At 39.9% G+C, this 20,755-nt stretch overlaps 1 protein-coding gene and 1 long non-coding RNA gene across 2 annotated transcripts; both read right to left on the minus strand.

The window, feature by feature from the left end:
* Positions 1-25: 25 nt before the first annotated feature.
* Positions 26-3,366, minus strand: LOC121420347. Its single transcript, XR_005970745.1, has 2 exons — positions 2,272-3,366; positions 26-1,167 (listed from the first exon to the last, which is right to left on the minus strand). It is a non-coding gene; the product is annotated as an uncharacterized LOC121420347 (long non-coding RNA).
* A 1,368-nt stretch (positions 3,367-4,734) lies between these two features.
* On the minus strand, positions 4,735-7,846 carry LOC121420348 (piggyBac transposable element-derived protein 4-like). Its single transcript, XM_041614943.1, has one exon. It carries the CDS (start codon positions 7,674-7,676, stop codon positions 5,283-5,285), a length of 2,394 nt encoding a protein of 797 aa, XP_041470877.1. The 5' UTR covers positions 7,677-7,846; the 3' UTR covers positions 4,735-5,282.
* Between the last annotated feature and the right edge of the window lie 12,909 nt (positions 7,847-20,755).

A 20,755-nucleotide genomic window follows, 5' to 3' on the forward strand; every position in this document is an offset into this window, starting at 1 on the left:
CTGAAAGTTTTTGTTTCCACATACACCTGCCGATTTGGAGGAAACAGATGCAGTTAAAGTCACTTAAACAAAAAATGGGGATTTACTGCCAAACCTCCATATTAACCTCTTTGACTTTAGATCTGCACCAAGTAGAATTTCCTGTTTCTTTCTTATGCATACTGGAGACCTTGTGCAGGCTATGTTTTACTTGGCGCCATTCTTGCCTGGGACAAGAATATTGTCATCTCTTTCTATATTCCAATCCTTGTAGAATTAATTTGATTGTCTTTCAGTAATATCTGGCACCTAATATATGTTGAATGGCGTATTGAAAGTGCACAGCTTTGAGCTTTCGTCATCAAGACTTAATTCCCAATATCAGCACTGCTTCAAAGGCACCAAAAGACCTAGCAATGGGAATGTTTAATATGTAATAATTTTTTTTTTAGGAAAACGGGATTCCCACGTTCCTTTTCTTCATAGGAAAATGAATTATGATATTTCATTTACATCATCATACAATTAAATTAATCCTCTATATTTTGATATCTAAATGAGATGAACACATCAGGCATAAGTGAGCAAGATGAGTTTTAAATTTTAATTCCAAAATCAGGATGTGCAGAAAGGTTGAACAAGATTCATTTGTGATTCAACAACCATGCTTATTCAACGAGTGGCTCAATCGCATTTCTTTTGTATTCATTGTTAACTTTCTCTCACTGATCCCTGAAATGAGAGTGGATCAGATTCACACGTGAGTTTCTGCGCAAATTGTTAATCTGCCACACACAAACGATGTCTCAAATCTCCTCTGAAAATTATTTTCCCTTTTTTGTGGGATGCACTCATATAGAGACAGATGGCTTTGGAAATGTACATTTACCTCTCAACACTTCCACCTTCTTGGAATCACGGGCTGGTTTGGCCACCTTGTCCTGGACGTGGGCTCAATTTTCTATCTACTGAACTTGCAGTCAATACAGTCTTCCCAAAAATGGCCAATGCGAGGTCCTTGATGAAGACAGAGTGTTTTGGCTGCCTGCTTATGAGGTTCATGGTTGTTCGATTTTTTTAAATTTCATCCCCAAGTATGATCTGAAAATGGGAAAAACAAAGATAGGAAACAGAAAACTATTGCAGTGTAGGCAAGCAAAGGCGGCAGTAGTGATACTCTACTTTTACCTATAGTAATTTGAAATCCAGATGTGCTTGGCGAGTCGATGACCGTCTCGTCCAATCGATCAAATTGATTGATCAAAGGCCTTTCCCTATCCATTTTTGCGCTGTAATGTAGTAAGGTGCTCTTGAATGCCCCTTTTCTTTCTTCTGTTACAGTAGGAACACTTGTAAAACCTTTAAAGGACTGATGATGTCTCTTTGGTTTGATATTAAAGAATGATTTTCGGTGGTGTAGCTCGGTGAAGTTTTCAAGGAGCTCCCTGTTGATGGTAGATGACTTGCCTGTCTTGCCATCTCTATTGCTTCTTTATGCCCCTGCTGCTGCATTACCGAATTCTTTCTCATGGAAACCTAATTCGGACACTCTCTGGATGTTTTTTGGCAGTTAACTTTTGGCTCTTTCTAAGCACATCTGTTGAGAAGATAAAAGTTTGACTTTAGAATTATGATATATAATCCTGTGGTAACTGTTACTTTATTAGACTAAGCAGTTGGAAAAAATGATTTGTGTTTGAGGTGCACATCAAACTTTATCTGACCCAATTTCTCACTAAAGCTTCCGATAGTAGAGAGTCAAGATAGAATAGAATAGAGAATGGAGGATTCTTTTTTTAGGGGACCTCCTAATTTAGATGCTCTCTGGATGTTTTTGGCAGTTAAATTTTGGTTCTTTCTAAGCAAATCAAAGCATAAAAAAATGTAGAGTTTAGATGATAAACTTAATCTTAAATCCAGCAGTTATTATCGTAAATATTCTTTTCATATAATACTCACCAAATCTTAGTGAAGGAACAAAGATAAGAATTATCTTTAAAGACTTTGCAAAGATGTCAGGGAAAAACAGCAAAAAAAAGATGTCAAGAAGATTTAGTAGATTTGGGCTCAATTTTCCATCTACTGAACTTACAGCCAATACAGTCCTCCCAAAAATGGCCACTGCAAGGTTCTTGATGAAGATCAGTGTTTTGGCTGCCTGCTTATGAGGTCCATAGTTGTTCAATTTATTTCTATTCCATCCCCAAGTATGATCTGAAAATGGGAAAAACAAAGATAGGAAACAGAAAACTATTGTGCAGCGTAGGCAAGCAAAGGCGGCTCTACTTTTACCTATAGTAATTTGAAATCCAGATGTGCTTGGCGAGTCGATGACGGTCTTGTCCAATTGATCAAATTGATTGATCAAAGGCCTTTCCCAATCCATTTTTGCGCTGTAGTGTAATAAGGTGCTCTTGAATGCCCCTTTTTGTCCTTCTGTTACAGAAGGAACACTTGTAAAACCTTTAAAGGACTGATGATGTCTCTTTGGTTTGATGTTAAAGAATGATTTTCGGTGGTAGAGCTCTGTAAAGTTTTTAATGAGATCCCTGTTGATGGAAGATGACTTGCCTGTCTTGCCATCTCTGTTGCTTCTTTATGCCCTTGCTGCAGCATTACAGAGTTCTTTCCCAAGGAAACCTCCTAATACGGACACTCTGGATGTCTTTTGGCAGTTAACTTTTCGCTCTTTCTATAAAGCACATCTGTTAAAAAGGTAAAAATCAGAGTTTAGAATCCATGTAATTATGATATAAAAGCCTGTGGTAACTGTTACTTTGTTACTAGACTCAAGAATTGGCAGAAAGAAATTTGTCTGTGGGGTGCACATCAAATGCTTCGAGCAAACTCTTACCCAATTTCTCACTAAAGCTTCTGATAGTAGAGTCAAGATAGAATAGAATAGAGAATGCAGAATTCTTTCACAATTAAGGGGATCTGATTCGGATGCTCTCTGGATTCTTGCTTTTTCTAAGCAAATCTTGGTAAAAAAGTAAGTGTGTTTAGAATAAAAGCCTGTGAAAGTTGTTACTTTGTTAGACATACATGTAGTAGTTGGAAGAAAGTCATTTTTGTGTGAGGTGCACATCAAATGCTTCAAACTTAATCTTACCCAATTTTTCACTAAAGCTTCTAAAATAGAGTTGAGATAATAATCTTGTTGTCTTAAATCAGCAGATATAATTGTAAATATTCTTTTCATATAATACTTGGCAAATCTTAGTAAAGGAATAAAGACAAGAATTATCTTCAAACACTTAAAGATGTCAGGGAAAATCAGGATGTCAAAGAGATGTCAACAAGATAAAGCACACAGACCAACACAATCTACATGTATGTATATCTAGATTGATAATAATTTACATTGAGGTAATTAAAGGAAACCAAAACCCAAGAACAGAAGCTTTCTTATTGGAAAGAGTAAAATTGGAGGAACAATTTAAAAAGAAGGTTCATCAAATTCGGTTATGAAATGAGCAAATTATGGGAGTTTGAAAACTCTTGTTGTACTTTGTACGGGGATCCTCAAATTGGCAAACATGCTTTAAAATGGCTGATTTTGTGGACAACTCTCCATTTGTTTTGTACACAAATTTTCAGATTTTCCCCTTCATTTTACATATTTCTCCTGACCTTGACATATGTGGTGTGAATTACATTTTCCCATGACATATGTTGTTCTCAGAAGGAGGCAAGATGCAATTTGAAAAAGATAAAGAGGAAAATCTGAAAATTTGTGTACAAAACAAATTGAGAGTTGTCTACAAAATAAGCCATTTTGAAGCACGTTTGCCAATATGAGGATCCCCATAGAAAGTACAACAAGACTTTTTAAACGTCAATAACTTGCTTATTTCATAACGGAATTTGATGAAACTTTTTTTTTAAATTGTTCCTCTCATTTTACTCTTTCCAATAAGATTGCTTCTCTTCTTGGGGTTTGGTTTCCTTTGATATTCATTGGCCACATTTTATCCAATACACAATTTATGCAAGTTGCAAATGGTTCCTGACCAGGAGTAGCCATGACCAGCACTATGTCACAGCGTCTTTTACGTATACAATGATGTAAATTCTGCTTGCTATTATTTGGTGAGTCCGTCACATTGCCCCTTTTCTAAATTGCTGAAAAACAACATTTAGATATAAACAAAAGAAACATTCAAGAATATATACACAAGAATACTAGCATGTACATGTAAATTAGTTAATTAATCTTTATAATCACAGTGAAACAATGAAAATGAAGCTCTCTATACTCTAGTAATCTATTAATCATGGCTAGAGACTTGGTATTTGTTTGTCTCAATTGGAATCCGATATCGGAAGGTCGTTACTTTTGCTACCACTAGTGTCATAACTTATATTGTGATATTCTACTTACGCTCCAGTGCTTAGAAATCCAGATGTGCTGGGTGACGGTGAGTCAATGACTGTCGTCAGATTGATCAAATTGATTGGTCACAGGCCTTTTCCAGTCTAACTTTGCGCTGTAGTGTAATAAGGTGCTCTTTAAGGTCCCTTTTTGTTCTTCTGTCACAGTAGAATCACTTGTAAAACCTTTGAAGGTCTGGCGCTCTCAGGATGTTCTTCGTGGTTAGTTTCGTGCTCTTTCTAAGCACGTCTGTCGAAAAGGTCATTCAGAATTTAGAACATTTATAAAAGCCTGTGTTAGTTGTTACTTTGTTGGACAAATTTCTTAAAAACATTCAAGAATATAATACACGAGGATAATAGCATGTATATGTAGTATTAACCACTTGACTGCTACTGGGCTTATTACACAGTGATAGCCTCTATGCTACAGCACTTTTTGGGTATTACAGCATTTTCACATTTTGTATGTTTTTTTTAGTCCTATCATAACAATTTAGTTATTGATTGATTATAATATATCCAAACACTTACATGTACAAGCCATTGTTACCCTGGTCATATGGGTCAATCTGGCTTGCCCACACACAATATGTGCACACTCTCCACTGCCCATGAGGAGGATTCATACAGCTATTTCAGTGTATATTTTTCAACATTTTTTCATTCATATGTCTTTTGGGGGGATAGTAATGAACTAATTTAGGCTCAAAATACTAAAGAAATAAAAATGAGAAATGATATTATTCTTACCCATCCAGCTGTTATTCTGGTCCTGGTCCTGTGATATCCTGGAAAAGTCCTCCAAAAATAGAACAATGGGTTCACAAAAGTTCTGTTGATCACAGTTCCCCATTTTGACATTCACTCCAATATATCATCATACAAGTTCTTATCAGTTTTGTTTTGGTAGTTTTCAAGTGATTTTTTTAGACGTTTTTTAGGAGGTTCTTTTGGGTATGCCAAACCTCCCAGCAGTTTTTGTCAAGTGAATGTTGACACAGTTCACAGTCTTTGATGCAAAGTCCTGGTTTCGATTTCGCTGTTGAATGTGCAACGCATGTTTTGCACATGGTTGATGTCGAAGTTCGATGGCCCCTCGCTGTGCATACTCTACAATTTCGCTGTGCAGATGTTTTTTTCTGCCCACCAGTTTTTGGAACTGATGTGGGCATGTGTGGTTTCCCATTCAAGCGAACAGCATCTTCATCTTGGGCGCGTGGAGGTGGAGCTGGAGGCGGAGGTACAGCTGGAGGTGGAGCTGCAGCCTGCTGCAGGTTTAGGTTTGATCGCGTCCAAGATTTCACCACTTCGTAGGCAAACCAACGGATGGATCGCTTGTTGTTTGGGTTCTCTCTTCTGTAGAGTTTGTATGCATTCAATTGCATCTGCAAAAGTAATCTAACAAAGAGTTTTTGGTACCACTTTAGAGTCTTCCGCATTGGGCATAGGCTTCTAAGTCCAAGCATTTGGTCCGTTCTGTCAACACCACCCATATTTACGTTGTACTTGGACACACAATGGGGCTTGATGATTTGCTGTGGGGGGTCGCGTCTTGTTAGCCTACCAGTGTCGAAAGTGCTACAGTCGTGCATTGTTGTCAGCATGTGCACAACCTTTGGCTTCCCTGTAGTTCTATCCTTTGCTTCACGGTACTTTACTGCAAGTAATACCTTGTCCTCATGCAAGAAATGACTCATTTGTCCTCTCTCAAGATTTTCTGCATTCAGCTGTTGTGAAGGCATACCCTGCCTATTGTGTTTGACAGTGCCACAAATATGAGTGTGCTTGGTTTCCAGGTAAGCGGCTAATTGTGGACTTGTGTAATAGTTATCTGTATATAAATGGTAGCCCTTACCAAAGTATGGTTGCATAAGATTCAGGGTAATTTCTTCAGACTTTGTGAACTGGTAGTGAGGATCGTGGTAACTGGTGTCTATATTTGTGCCAGTGTGGACTCGTAACCCCATGGTTATTCCATCAGATGTGCATAGAGGGTACATCTTTATTCCTGCGCGGGCACGTTTTGTTCTTATTGTCTGCTTGAAGATAAGTCTGCCACGGAACAAGACCAATGATTCATCAACCGATAGTTCGCGAGTAGGAATGAATACTTCTCTGCATCTGTCATTTATGTAGTTCAAGAAAGGCCTGATCTTATGCAGTCTATCACGATCTTGTGCAGCAGGATCATAGCCAGGTGCTTGATTGTCGTTGAAATGTAGACATCGTTTGATCAAAAGAAATCTGTCCCTACCTAACACCGAGCTGAACCCTGGAGTTGAAGTCAAAAATTCTCTCGACCAGTAGTCACTGTACTTCCCCTTCTTCACTAGTCCCGTCAAGAATAATACTCCCAAAAACTTCTTCATTTCCTCACTGTTTGTTGGTTTCCATTTTTTTAGACGAGACCGCCTTTTCAATGTTCCATTAGCTCTCTTTGACTCAATCAGTTGATCTGCAAATCGATTTGTTTCATCAACGATATGCTGAAGAAGTACATCTGTAATGTAAAGTTGGAAGTAGTCAGAAGGAGTAGAATCCTGTGGCATATTGTCTTTGATATTTTGTGCGAGTCCAGGTATAGCAGTAAATTGGTGAACTGTAGGCACATGCTCTCTCACCTTGTCCCATCTTTTTGGAGCTACATGAGGATTTTGACGTCGTCCTCTTCCGGCTGCTCCGCCTCGCCCACGGCCACGCCCACGGGCACGACCTCGGACAGGCTGATCATGTCTATCATTGTCTATCTCATCAGATTCAGTGTCTTCATCTGTGTCTGAAACATTCTGATAACGATGCAGTGGTACTGGGGGTGCATAATCATCATCATCATCATCATCAACTGTATTATCAGGGGATTCAGGAGCAGTGGTACTAGTGGTACCAGGAGTAAGAATATCAAGTCTCGAAAGTTTTACCTGTGCTCTGCGCATTCTTGGATGCTTGGGACGTGGTGTTTGATTGTGTTCATCCTCATCATCACTATCTGTCAAATTATCTCCATCACCATCGTCTCTGGCAGGAGGAGGAAAACAACTACGTCTCCGTTTTCTATGACGATGAGCGGGTGAAGGTGTATGTCTGGCCGGACTCTCACCAACGTCTATGAGTGGGACCACAGTATCACTGTTGTTACCGTCATTTTCACTTTCACCGTCAAAATCACTCCCAAAATCCATCAAATCATCTCCCTCATCTTCTGAAATATCCATTGAATTATCACTGACATCACTTTCACTCTTGTCGTCAAAAGTATCATCCAAATTATTCCCTGAAACAGTGCTGTTTGAACGCCGAAGTGAATGTCTGGGGGCCGCCATCTTGACTTTTTCTTGAAGAAAGTAACCCGCAAAAAACTTTCTTTCTTCAGTTGCAAATCGGTCAAATTACGGGGGGGAAAAAAATGAAAGAGCGCCAGCTATAGTTCAAACCCTGTATATCAATATCATAGTGCTACAGGCATAAGGAGGCAACGCAACTGGCAGTGCTATTGTTCTGAAAGAGCAATGGTCTAAGCACGTATATATACGTGGCACGCACAGAGCGGCGAGATTGAAAGCACGTATATATACGTGGCACGCAGTCAAGTGGTTAAGTTCATTGATCTTCATAATCAAAAAGAGAGGTATGGGTCTGAATGCTTCCCTCTTTCTCTATGCCATTGACGTAAAATGAATAAGTTGATGCAACTGGACCCATTCATATGCCCAGCCGGCCAAAGTGCAGGTGCACACCCAACATCTTGAGCCAGAATCTGCAGAGGAGATACAAAAAATAATTCATGGAATTCAAAGATTTTTATATCCTTTTATAAACGTATAATTGAGCGTTATATAGATCTGCTTTAAATTTCCTAACAACAAATACAGATATACTAGAGGTAGAAGCGTTTTTGTTGAGCATATCCAAGGCTTTATAAAAATACTTGTCTACTAATTCGTCCCATGGCAGCCAGATGCAATCCTCGTGGTCCTTCTGACTTGGAGATTTATTCTGGCATCCTTTGCATGCCCCATGTACACTCTCATTGATTAGACCAGGAATGGCCTTAACAGTCTAGTGGTCAGGTCACACTGACTGCCTGCATCCTTCTCTATCTTCCTCTTTATGTTTATCAACATCCATGCCCTGGTTTTCCGTTTCTTGCTCCATCACCTCATTGAAGGAAAGCTTCTTGCGATGACTTTGTATCTCTTGGAGAACTTCTTCGGATATTGTGTTGTCACTCCTATGATAGGGTGTTGCCTTCGCAGTCAACAGCATGTTCTTGGTGCTTTCCGGAGAGATGATTTTAGCAGTATGATGTCTGGTGTTAGCATCTTTCAGGATGAATCCCTGGATGACTGACCAGAAACCGTGGTTGAAGTTTCCAGAAGTCGATCAAGTTCGAGCATTTTGGAGTTGTTGTTAAACTAGAGGTTTGTGAGCAGTTAGTCCAGGAATGGCCTTAACAGTCTAGAGGACAGGTCACACTGACTGCTTGCATCCTTCTCTATCTTCCTCTTTATGCTTATCGACATCCATGCCCTGGTTTTCTGTTTCTTGCTCCATCACCTCATTGAAGGAAAGCTTCTTGCGATGACTTTGTATCTCTTGGAGAACTTCTTCGGATATATCTACCTCTATCTGAACCAATTGGGTTGGTTGATTTGGAGGAGAGTTTCGTCTTGTTTTAGTGTTGTCACTCCTATGATAGGGTGTTGCCTTCGCAGTCGACAGCATGTTGTTGGCGCTTTCCGGAGAGATGATTTTAGCAGTATGATGTCTGGTGTTAGCATCTTTCGGGATGAATCCCTGGATGACTGACCAGAAACCGTGGTTGAAGTTTCCAGAAGTCGTTGATCAAGTTCGAGCATTTAAGAGTTGTTGATAAATTAGAGGTTTGTGAGCAATTAGTCCAGGAATGGCCTTAAGTCTAGAGGACAGGTCACACTGACTGCTTGCATCCTTCTCTATCTTCCTCTTTATGCTTATCAACATCCATGTCCTGGTTTTCCGTTTCTTGCTCCATCACCTCATTGAAGGAAAGCTTCTTGCGATGACTTTGTATCTCTTGGAGAACTTCTTCGGATATATCTACCTCTATCTGAACCAATTGGGTTGGTTGATTTGGAGGAGAGTTTCGTCTTGTTTTAGTGTTGTCACTCCTATGATAGGGTGTTGCCTTCGCAGTCGACAGCATGTTGTTGGCGCTTTCCGGAGAGACGATTTTAGCAGTATGATGTCTGGTGTTAGCATCTTTCGGGATGAATCCCTGGATGACTGACCAGAAACCGTGGTTGAAGTTTCCAGAAGTCGTTGATCAAGTTCGAGCATTTAAGAGTTGTTGATAAATTAGAGGTTTGTGAGCAATTAGTCCAGGAATGGCCTTAAGTCTAGAGGACAGGTCACACTGACTGCTTGCATCCTTCTCTATCTTCCTCTTTATGCTTATCAACATCCATGTCCTGGTTTTCCGTTTCTTGCTCCATCACCTCATTGAAGGAAAGCTTCTTGCGATGACTTTGTATCTCTTGGAGAACTTCTTCGGATATATCTACCTCTATCTGAACCAATTGGGTTGGTTGATTTGGAGGAGAGTTTCGTCTTGTTTTAGTGTTGTCACTCCTATGATAGGGTGTTGCCTTCGCAGTCGACAGCATGTTGTTGGCGCTTTCCGGAGAGACGATTTTAGCAGTATGATGTCTGGTGTTAGCATCTTTCGGGATGAATCCCTGGATGACTGACCAGAAAGCGTGGTTGAAGTTTCCAGAAGTCGTTGATCAAGTTCGAGCATTTTAGAGTTGTTGATAAATTAGAGGTTTGTGAGCAATTAGTCCAGGAATGGCCTTAAGTCTAGAGGACAGGTTACACTGACTGCTTGCATCCTTCTCTATCTTCCTCTTTATGCTTATCAACATCCATGTCCTGGTTTTCCGTTTCTTGCTCCATCACCTCATTGAAGGAAAGCTTCTTGCGATGACTTTGTATCTCTTGGAGAACTTCTTCGGATATATCTACCTCTATCTGAACCAATTGGGTTGGTTGATTTGGAGGAGAGTTTCGTCTTGTTTTAGTGTTGTCACTCCTATGATAGGGTGTTGCCTTCGCAGTCGACAGCATGTTGTTGGCGCTTTCCGGAGAGACGATTTTAGCAGTATGATGTCTGGTGTTAGCATCTTTCGGGATGAATCCCTGGATGACTGACCAGAAAGCGTGGTTGAAGTTTCCAGAAGTCGTTGATCAAGTTCGAGCATTTAAGAGTTGTTGATAAATTAGAGGTTTGTGAGCAATTAGTCCAGGAATGGCCTTAAGTCTAGAGGACAGGTTACACTGACTGCTTGCATCCTTCTCTATCTTCCTCTTTATGCTTATCAACATCCATGTCCTGGTTTTCCGTTTCTTGCTCCATCACCTCATTGAAGGAAAGCTTCTTGCGATGACTTTGTATCTCTTTCGGGATGATTGACTTGGAGGAGAGTTTCGTCTTGTTTTAGTGTTGTCACTCCTATGATAGGGTGTTGCCTTCGCAGTAGACAGCATGTTGTTGGCGCTTTCCGGAGAGACCATTTTAGCCCACCTTTTGGGGGCTATGATTTTAATTTTCACGTGTACAATTTGGCGATTTTTTTTTTTGGGGGGGGAGATCGCCACCCCAAACTTCCGGAAATCCTGGATCAGCCACTGCACCACTGCACACACCTACACACACATGATGGTACGTATTATTGACTCGACTTGAAGGTTTATTTCTCGGCCTAGTTAGTCAATTCATCCTGTAATCATCGAAGTTCTAATTTTTTTTAACACTAAAATTTCAAGCAGCCTTATGTATAAAAAATATATATATATTTCTTTAAAGAAAAACTAGTTGACTAAATCACAGAAAAATGTTATCGACTAATAAATAGGGAAAATAAGATAAAAAGATCAGAAACTTCACTGAATAGTAAACAATCAATGGTACAGTGTATATGTTTATATAATGATGTTTCAGTTTTAATCAAAACAACCTCATTTTGCTTATAACATGTAAGTAAATTGAAATTTATAACATTTGTACAAATGATATTCAGTGTCTTATGTCTTGAGATGCACTGTAATTGTTTAAAATATTGTTTTAAGCATATTAACAAGATATATAAAAAACTTTGAGTACCAGTAGTAACACATTTCAGTTATGAAATGAGATTGCCAGAATTCATCAAATGGGAATGTTTAATATCTAATGCATATTCCCCTGAGATGCACTATAATTACACATTGACATATTTTTTTCAGTAAATATTGACAACATCCATACAATAAATATAATATCAAATTGACTAAGATATGAATAATTTTCAGTACCAGTACTAAAGATTTTAAATTATATTTGCAGCATGAGATTACCAGAATTCATCAAATGGTAAAGATTAACATCTCTCAAGCTGAGCAAAACAGTATCTACATGTATCTCCAATATAATGGGGTACAGTGAGTCATTGCCTCTAACAGGTCAGGAAACTCCTAATCATTTAATCATTTTTGTCGTGATGATTTTTATTTCTCAACACATATTGTTGATTTTTTTTTAAGTTCTGTAAAAAGAAAGAAAAAAATTCCATTATGAACTTCTTTTCATTCAACTACCTGTCAACTTCTTTTAATTTAATTTCTTTTCATTCAACTACTTTTCAACTTTTCATTTAACTCCACTTCCAGCTTTACAGCTCACGATGGCGGTCTCCTGCGTTTCAATTTATTTCTCATTCAGTTGAAATAATATCACTATTTTTTGGTATAATTGTTTCAATTTATCCTAGATAACGATATCTCTAAAGAAACTCTGTATTACTTTATGATATTTTTGTATAACGCACATGTCACAACTTTTATTTCATATATTTTGTATTGAAAAGAAATGCAGAAATAAAAAATAAACTCAAACTTAACCAATCTTACAACTGTCAAATTATCTGGAGGGCACTCACAGATATAAGGTGTACACATGCGTGTCAAAGAAAACGTGGAAAATGGGGTCTTTTTCAATTACGCATTATGGGTGTAAAAACAATGAATTTCAACAAAAAGGGGTGCTTTAGATGATTAGGTGAAATTGTGTAGGGGTTAAATTCTCCATCTTGGCGCTTTTAAGTGAATGGCTGTCCTGAAATGTTACTCCTAAAACAGATTCCTTAACCTAAAATTTACATCGAGTCATTGTTCATAAACCAATCAGATGCAAGGATTTCCAGTAGCATATAACATTAGTCGGTGGAAATCACTGACTAATTGTTTCATGAAATGCCCCCCTGATTTATGGAAAATGACTCGATGTAAATTTTAGGATAGTTAAGGAATCTGTTAAGGGAGTAACATTTGTATTAAACCTGTTTTGGGGCTTCATATCATGAAAAGCCAAAAAATCTTTGTTTAGGGGTGTTATTTCATTGAAGTAAAACATGTTTAGTGGGTATTTTCAAAACCCATGGATGTGCATGGGTACGTATGGAAACTGTGAGTGCCCCCTCCCCCCCCCCCTCGGGTGCTGCTCCTACATTTACATTAACATGTTTCTGCCACTTCATCAAAAAGCACTGTTGTCTTGTTCTCTGACTTAGCTGACACTTTATTGGGAAAAAATAATAGAAGTATTTTTAGCTCATATATTTTCTTTTTTTTATACGATAATGAATCATCCACTACAAAAGAAATATAAGATTAAAAAAAAAATAATAGGCCTAATTGGCTGAAGCAAAGCTATATGCCATACATGCCAATTTATTCAGCAGTGGCAGGTAAACAGCATTCGACAGCAATTTGGCCATCATGCAAACACAACTTTAAAAATGATTTCTTTCCTGTTTATACCTGATGGAACTATCTCTTCAAAACAATGTAGAGCAGACAATGACATACAAGTACCAGAATAGAGTGACTTGGGCCTCTCTGACTGATGTCCAAAAGATCTGGCTAGGCAGAATTCTAAGTCGTTGACAAATCTTTGAAGCGGTGGTGGATCTTTCATCAAAGATCTGCTCTGAAGTCCTTTGCAAACACGCTCTGCTGCAGGGACTGCAAGGGAAAATTAAACATTTATTCATAATCAACTATTGAATGATACAAGCCGGGTGGGGAGGGGGGGGGGGCTTTGTATAGACCAAATGGAAATAAGACCTCTTACATTTAGGTCAAGATCTTTAGGGGTCTAGACTTTTTGAATGTTACTTTTTTAGAACAAGAGAATGCTAGACCTATTGGAAATTAAACCTAGGTCTAGACCTGGCTGCATGGTCTAGTCTAAAGTAATAGAATTAAGATCAACTGCCAGAGACCAGATGAAATTGTCTAGTCAAGTCTAGGCCAACACAAACTGAGAATGGAATCAGCTGAATTTGTAATAATATGCTAGACCAATAATATCTTGACCCAGTGAGAGGAAAATAAAGGAGATGGGGTAGGCTAGGCCTAGGTAGGCCTAGGGTCTAGGACTTCCAACATTAGGCCTAGAGTTAAACCCTATTTAGATTTTTGGCACCGACTCTAAATTCTAACCTAGAGTCATAGTGATTTAACTTAGGAGTAGGAAAAAGGTTGGGTTCTAATTTAATCTTAGTAGGTAGATTGCCTATAGGCCTAGAGTAACACTTTCCTTGCGAACTTCGCTCTCATACACACTCGCTGCCACGCTCGCATTTCTCGCTCAAACACAGAGTCTGGTATAATAACCTCTGTGTTGAATGAATACAACAATTGTATTTTTCAATTGTACTGATTTCTCAAAGAAGTAAGAGCAGGCATGTGTATTTTCTCTTATTTGCAACACTTAGGCCTATGTACGTAAAAAGCTTTCATTTGTGCTTGTTTGCGGTGTGATGTTGAATTTCATGTTTTGGAGAAAATAGAGGAAGTTTTATTAACCACCAATGCACTCTCCTCTAAAATAATTCAGCACAGGTGGGGGATGTTGATGGCCCGGCGCACAAAGAGTTCAGTGAAACTGAAACTTAAAAGAAAGGCCAAGGGTATAGGGCCTATTGCTTGGTGGGCTCCACCCCCCCCCCCACAGCCACACACACACTTAATGAAATTCAACAATGTTTTTTTTCAATTAGGGTCTAGGTCTAGTCGAACTAGATCTAGGCCTAGATCTAAGGCTAAGCCTGTGGTTTGTGCCAAAATGTACAATTCGTAGGAAGTGAACAGTAATATAGCTTTTCATATCCTTAGCCTGTTTTATGATAACTTTTGCGATCACGTTACTGGCTGGGAACTAGATCTAGCCTCGACTAGACTAGGACTATAGGTCTAGGTCGTAGTATAAAAATGATTTTTCTTGTCAAAATCACGCCTTTTTTTCATTTTCCCCTGTTCAATTTCAGCTCGCATACTTCACTCGCAAAACACAAATCACTATAGTCTATCTACACTGCTAATATTGACCCCACAACAAGGATAATGAACATGGCTGAACCCATCCCCAGCCCTCTCAAAATTTTTGGCTCGTAATTACGCCACTGGCACTGACTCGCTAGGACAATATTGGGTGACAGGGCCATCGCTGCCGCAGGCTAAGGCCTACTCCCTACCGCAGCGGCGGCTGGTGCGCAAAGTGTACGTCAGCCGTTGATACAGTAGATCTAAATTATCTAGCAGCTGCCTTGGTCTCGGAATTAGGATGAATTAATTAGTGTCCTTGTATTCTGCCTTCTTTCTTCCTTACCTGTGAGTTGTTTTTTCTAACGACAACCCCAGCAATATCCTCCCTATCGATGGAGGCAGCTCAGCCTCCCAACTTTCTTGCGATCCATTTTTATCCTCCAGGCCGGCTCAGATGGCCTGAATATGCGCTGCGCGTGCGCGCTATGCAGCGACGTACTGTCTAAGAAAAAAGTTAAAGAGTTGCTGTCGTCGGGCAGTTAATATGGTAAAACGATCTTTCTTTGACATAGCAAAGAGTGGGGGTTCAGTTTTTCGGAAAAACGGTCTAACTTGAAGTTAACCGTTTTCCCGTTGAAATAAGGAAAGATTAACAGTACAATTTGCATGGTAAAGCAGTCTAGGTCAGAGATAGACCAGTTTTCCATGGAAGCCTTCGGTTACAAGTCGGCTATGTGCAAGATAGACGGTTTTACCATAAAAATTGGACCTCTTCAGAGACTTTCTGAATGGTTTTATGTTTCTTCTTGCTCCAGCAAAGCTTCTTCGATTTTGTCCTTCCCATTATGCAGGTGAGTTTTGATAACTGCTTTCAAGTTGTTGGTCCTGTTCTGGTATTTATGATCTACTGTGGCATCAAGTGTGTGCTTTTCATTGAGTATTTCTACATCGGCATCATAGTTGTCCCAAACATGAGACTGTGTGCCTTTCTTTTTAATTCTGCAGTAATCATATTCATCTTCAAACGTCTCAACAACTTTGTAAACTTGATTGGAAAACCAAAAGAAGCATTTTTCGGTGAGCATATCCAAGGCTTTATAAAAATACTTGTCTACTAATTCTGCCCATGGCAGCCAGATGAAATCCTCGTGGTCCTTCTGACTTGGAGATTTATTCTGGCATCCTTTGCATGTCCTATATACACTCATTGATTAGACCAGGAATGGCCTTAACAGTCTAATGGACAGGTCACACTGACTGCCTGCATCCTTCTCTATCTCCCTCTTATGCTTATCAACATCCATGCCCTGGTTTTCCGTTTCTTGCTCCATCACCTCATTAAAGGAAAGCTTCTTGCAAAGACTTTGTAGCTCTTGGAGAACTTCTTCGGATATATCTACCTCTATCTGAACCGATTGGGTTGGTTGATTTGGAGGAGAGCCTGGTCTTGTTTTAGGTGTTATCGCAAGGCGGTTGCCAGAGCACCAGACACGGATGAGGGTGCACACGGTGTGGCTCTTGCCGGCAAACGACACCTTTTGTTCTTTACGAGCCGGAGCACCGTGATATTTTGTGGACGATGCTGTCCTGGCATACGACTGTTGCATTTCCCTGGCAGGGGGAAAAGGTGCTCGCTCGCTGTTGGCGGGAATAATGCTACGGGTGCCTTTTCTGGATTCTTGCGTTCTCCAGGAACAGGAGGTATGGCCACCCATGGCTCCCTGGAAAGAGGGACGCTCCTTCAAACGCCTCTCCATCTTCTGGTTACCAGGATCGCCAAGCTCCAGGAACTTCTTCCAGGCCTCGGCTGTGAGCTCATTGCACATCAACGTCAGACTCCTCCAATGGAGGAGTTCCACTGGGTGGTTCAGGGGGCCTACATGTACCTGAACCCTCTCCTAGGATGTTCAATTTAGACATTATTAAATAAATTTTGTACTCTCTTTGAGTTTTGAACCTGAATTTTGCAAAGACTAGCCGTCCACACAGGACCTGAATGGTAGAGTCTGTAAAGCTGTTGGAGCAAATGCCTGCATGTCACGACATGTGGGACGGTTGCTGCAGCGGGAGCCACACCCTATGCTAAACGATGTCCTATTCGATGCACAGATATTAGTGCAGGGTTTGTGGCCTTTCCCTTTCTTGTCCCTTCCTCAAAGTCCCACCTACAGACTGTAAATTCCAGATACTTGACTTCCTCATCATCATGGGGAGTTGTGCTTGGTATCCTAGTGCAATCCTCTGCTTCAAGTTTGCACAGGGTGCACTTTATCGTCATTACTCTCTTGTTTGCTTTCCGCAAATGTAGTAGTTAAGAACCTTTTCTTGCATTGGTCACATGTCACTCCCATCTTTGAATTGATTGATCCATTCATCACAAACCTGCTTTTTGTCAGTAATTTTCTGCTCTTAGTGATAACAATAGGTTCACCAATTTAGGAATTACGAACACACTGGAGATTTCAAGAGCTTGAATTGAGTATGCGACAGTTATGGTGGTGACAGTGTCACCACTGCACAGCTGATCTCGACCTTGGCAACATATAAAGAACTGTATCTCCCTTACTATATAATTTGTTATAGACTTGGCCACAAGTTCCATTTAGGTAATCTGATGCAGAGGATGTTGGTCCTTGATGAACTTCATGAACCCACCATGAAGTGGAATGCTCTCAGTCTGTATTCTCCAATTCCAGATGAAATCTAATGCACTCAGATTTTGAACTTCCTTTTTTTGTCAGAGGTAGGGTGATGTGGCAATGATTAAAATTCAGATGCATCTGCCCCATCAGATATACTTGGGGCAACACAATCATGAGGTCCAAATGACTGTGCAGGTGTACATGGAATATCTTTCACAGAAGGACCATCAAATTGAGCTCTCTTCAGAAACTTTCTGAATGGTTTTATGTTTCTTCTTGCTCCAACAGAGCTTCTCAGATTTTTCCTTCCCGTTATGCATGTGAGTTTTGATTGATGCTTTCGAGTTGTTGGTCCTGGACATTGTTCTGGTATTTATGATCTACTGTGGCATCAAGTGTGTTTCCATGGAGTGTTTCTACATTGCCATCATTGTTGTCCCAAATACAGGCCATCCCTAAATTATGAACCAGTTAAATCCTTTCTAAAGTCTCACGATCCTTATCTTCAACAGTATGCAAATTCTGTTTCAAGGCCTTTACTTTCACTGTAGCTTATTCAGTGACCAGATCTATTGAGGATCTGCATTGCTAACTTTGATCTAGTCAAAGACGATATGCCACACCCAAATATCTTTTGTTTCCATGGTTTTACTGGTCCCCCGATAACATTATGGTGGTTTCCCTAAAAGAAACTTTATCTGTATATTTAGCTATCTCATTGACAAGACCAGTGAGCTGATCAACTTTTATCAAGTGAAATTTTCAGCAGGTAACAAATTTGGTCAACCCAAAGCGTGTCCCAATTGTTACCAAAGAGTTTGCCTAAAGTTTTTACGTTGGAGGTTCTGTACGGTCTGTGTGTCACAGACCTGTCCAAAAAAGGGTACAAATCGCATATCCATTCCTGGAATTATAGGACTTAGATGTAAGTCAAAAGTCCTCTGAGTTATTTACCCTTTGAACATTTTGACAATTGATGCCTGGATGGTGTGTTTTTCTTTGTTTTTATAAAAAACCTTTCCCCATGCTCATTTTTATCTCTTGACTTGATTTTTCCTGTTTGGTGATACAATTCACAAGGAACTGACAATTGAATTCCCGATCATCGTTGTTTGAGTTATCAGCATGATAATCCTCCCGGTATGCCAGATCAATGAGGTTTGTTTCCCCAATCTCTCCGGTTCCCTCTTCCCCAAAAAACATACAAGCAGTACTTCATGTTTGGAATTCATAGTCAGCTGCGAAATGTTGCATCAACAGCATCACCAACATAGAAGGCGGAGTAGAAGCGGTGGCCCTGAAAAGGGCCATTTTGGTTTTTGCTTGATCTTCAAGATGAAGATGAGGAGGAAGTCAAGGACTTCTGGCTGTAGAATGCAGCCAATTGAGCCACCCACCTTGTCACAGAAACCCCTGCTTTTGCATATTTTTTTTAAATTTACCCATGGTGTTATGCTCTTAGCACTTTTGATCAGATCTCTGAATTCATTTGTGTCTATTTCTTCCATTCTGGAAGAATTGTGGTTGGTGCCAGCCTGAAAGACTATTATCTTTGGGATCTTCTTTTGGCGGCAGGAGTGGTCCTCAAGGTCCTACGAATGTTGAAACATCTCTCTCCGGGTGTTGACGTTAAAATGTTTAGGTAGTACAACCCTCCTCATCACTTTGGACAATCATCCCTAATTTTGAATCTCCTAACAACCGTACTGGTTAAAAATGATAATCAAATTGATAACTCATTTACGATTATGCGATTCCTTTGAAGAAGGTAACAAGTATGTGAATATTTTAATAAAGGTTTTTTATAAAAAAAAATTTCCCTACAGTTCGACGGTTGTTGCTCTATAGGCATGCTATCTCAGTTTTTCACCACCTTTTCTTGTTCTTCCCTTACCTCTCGCAATTGATCAGGAAACTTTCTTCAGGGGCAAGGTAATGAGAATGTCATTAGGAAGTTGCTCATCTAATAAAATTTAAAAAAATAAATCGCCATTTCTTGATGGGCAAGAAGGGTGAGGGCCAATTTGGTGTCATATTGTCTTGGGTCTTGCCAGTCCTCTTCTGGATATCTGCATTACTTATTGAGTCTGTTGGTCACCAATTTTTAGGCTTCCCAATGTGGGCACCTGCCTTGCGATCGTGTTCACAGATTCAACAATGTGGATGATTCTCCTCTGCACATCGTCGCCTTCTTTTCTGGTGAATCTGCAAAATGTCACCTTCTAGATGGGTGGCACAGGCTCCTTTGCTGGATATTTGGGGTATAGAAACCCCTCAGCATCTTTGCATTTTGATTTTGGTTTAAGGGGTTTCCTTGAAACTTTCCTATTTGAGCGCCTATAAGAGGGTTTTTTATTTCCTACATGCAAATATTGTTTACTGTCATTTTGTTCCTTCTTTTTTTGTGGTCGCGGTTTGTATAATTTTTTTAGTTCACATGGAATCAAAACACTTCTGATCCTTGTTTTCTTTTCTGACTCGTGTTTACAATTCTCAATTAAGAAATAGTGAATACAAGAAGCAAAAATAAGTTTGCCTGGACTGTTCAAATGAAGTCCATCTGAATGAAATAGTCCAATATCTAAAAAGTCACTGTTTGAATCAAACAAAGTACAGTCTGGAAGTGTTTGACATAATCTTAGAAGTTCGGCATTAAAAAAACTAGATGTAATATAGATCATCACAGTCAAAACGAGGTAAAATTGTAGAAAAGATTTTAGATGATGTGCGAAATACCTCCTTGACAGTATTATACAAATCAAATGTTTTCTCTCTCTCTCCCAAACAAGACTTTCAAGATTGTTTGTTCCTACATGGATAAAAAACATGCGATATATTATGATCGTAAGTGGCTCCCTGCCCGATGTTGACTCGACACATTTTCAGCCCTTCTGTCCAAGACGACCCTCCAGAAAGTCTAGGTGGAAATGGCTTTCCACGGTTAGAGGTACAGGTGGCTTTGCAGTGACCTCTGAGAAAGAAACATGCCCAGCCTCCGGGTTAAGCCCATGGGTTCATTTCCTAAACGGGGTCAGAGCCGAGCCCATCGGTGACTCCGAGTAGCAAAGTCACACATTAAATCACCCACTGCACTCCAAATACGATAATTGAAAAAATGTATTTTCCTACCTTTCCTTCCCCTTGTCAAATAAGCTCTACAAACAATGATTTTCGTCCGAAAAATGAGTGGATATGTATCCTCTGATGCCTGTTAACCCTCGTCCCGGTCGCCTCTTGGACAATCCGGGAAGGGGCATTGGAAGTATGTCCATCTTGTTCCCGTAGGTGTAATACAAGGACTTTATTGGAAGCCCCGAACCTGCTCCAGGATGGTCATGAAGACCAGCAATTGCGTCGACCAGGTCTTGGACGGAAAGGAGTGATCCAAGCTGATTTCCCCAAGAGCGTTCATCTCA

Source organism: Lytechinus variegatus, chromosome 8 (genome assembly GCF_018143015.1).
Source record: "Lytechinus variegatus isolate NC3 chromosome 8, Lvar_3.0, whole genome shotgun sequence".
NCBI classification, from domain to species: Eukaryota; Metazoa; Echinodermata; class Echinoidea; order Temnopleuroida; family Toxopneustidae; genus Lytechinus; species Lytechinus variegatus.

Coding starts and splice junctions, on each gene's coding strand:
- LOC121420348 (XM_041614943.1), bottom strand. CDS start 7,676: ATGGCGGCCCCCAGACATTCACTTCGGCGTTCAAACAGCACTGTTTCA.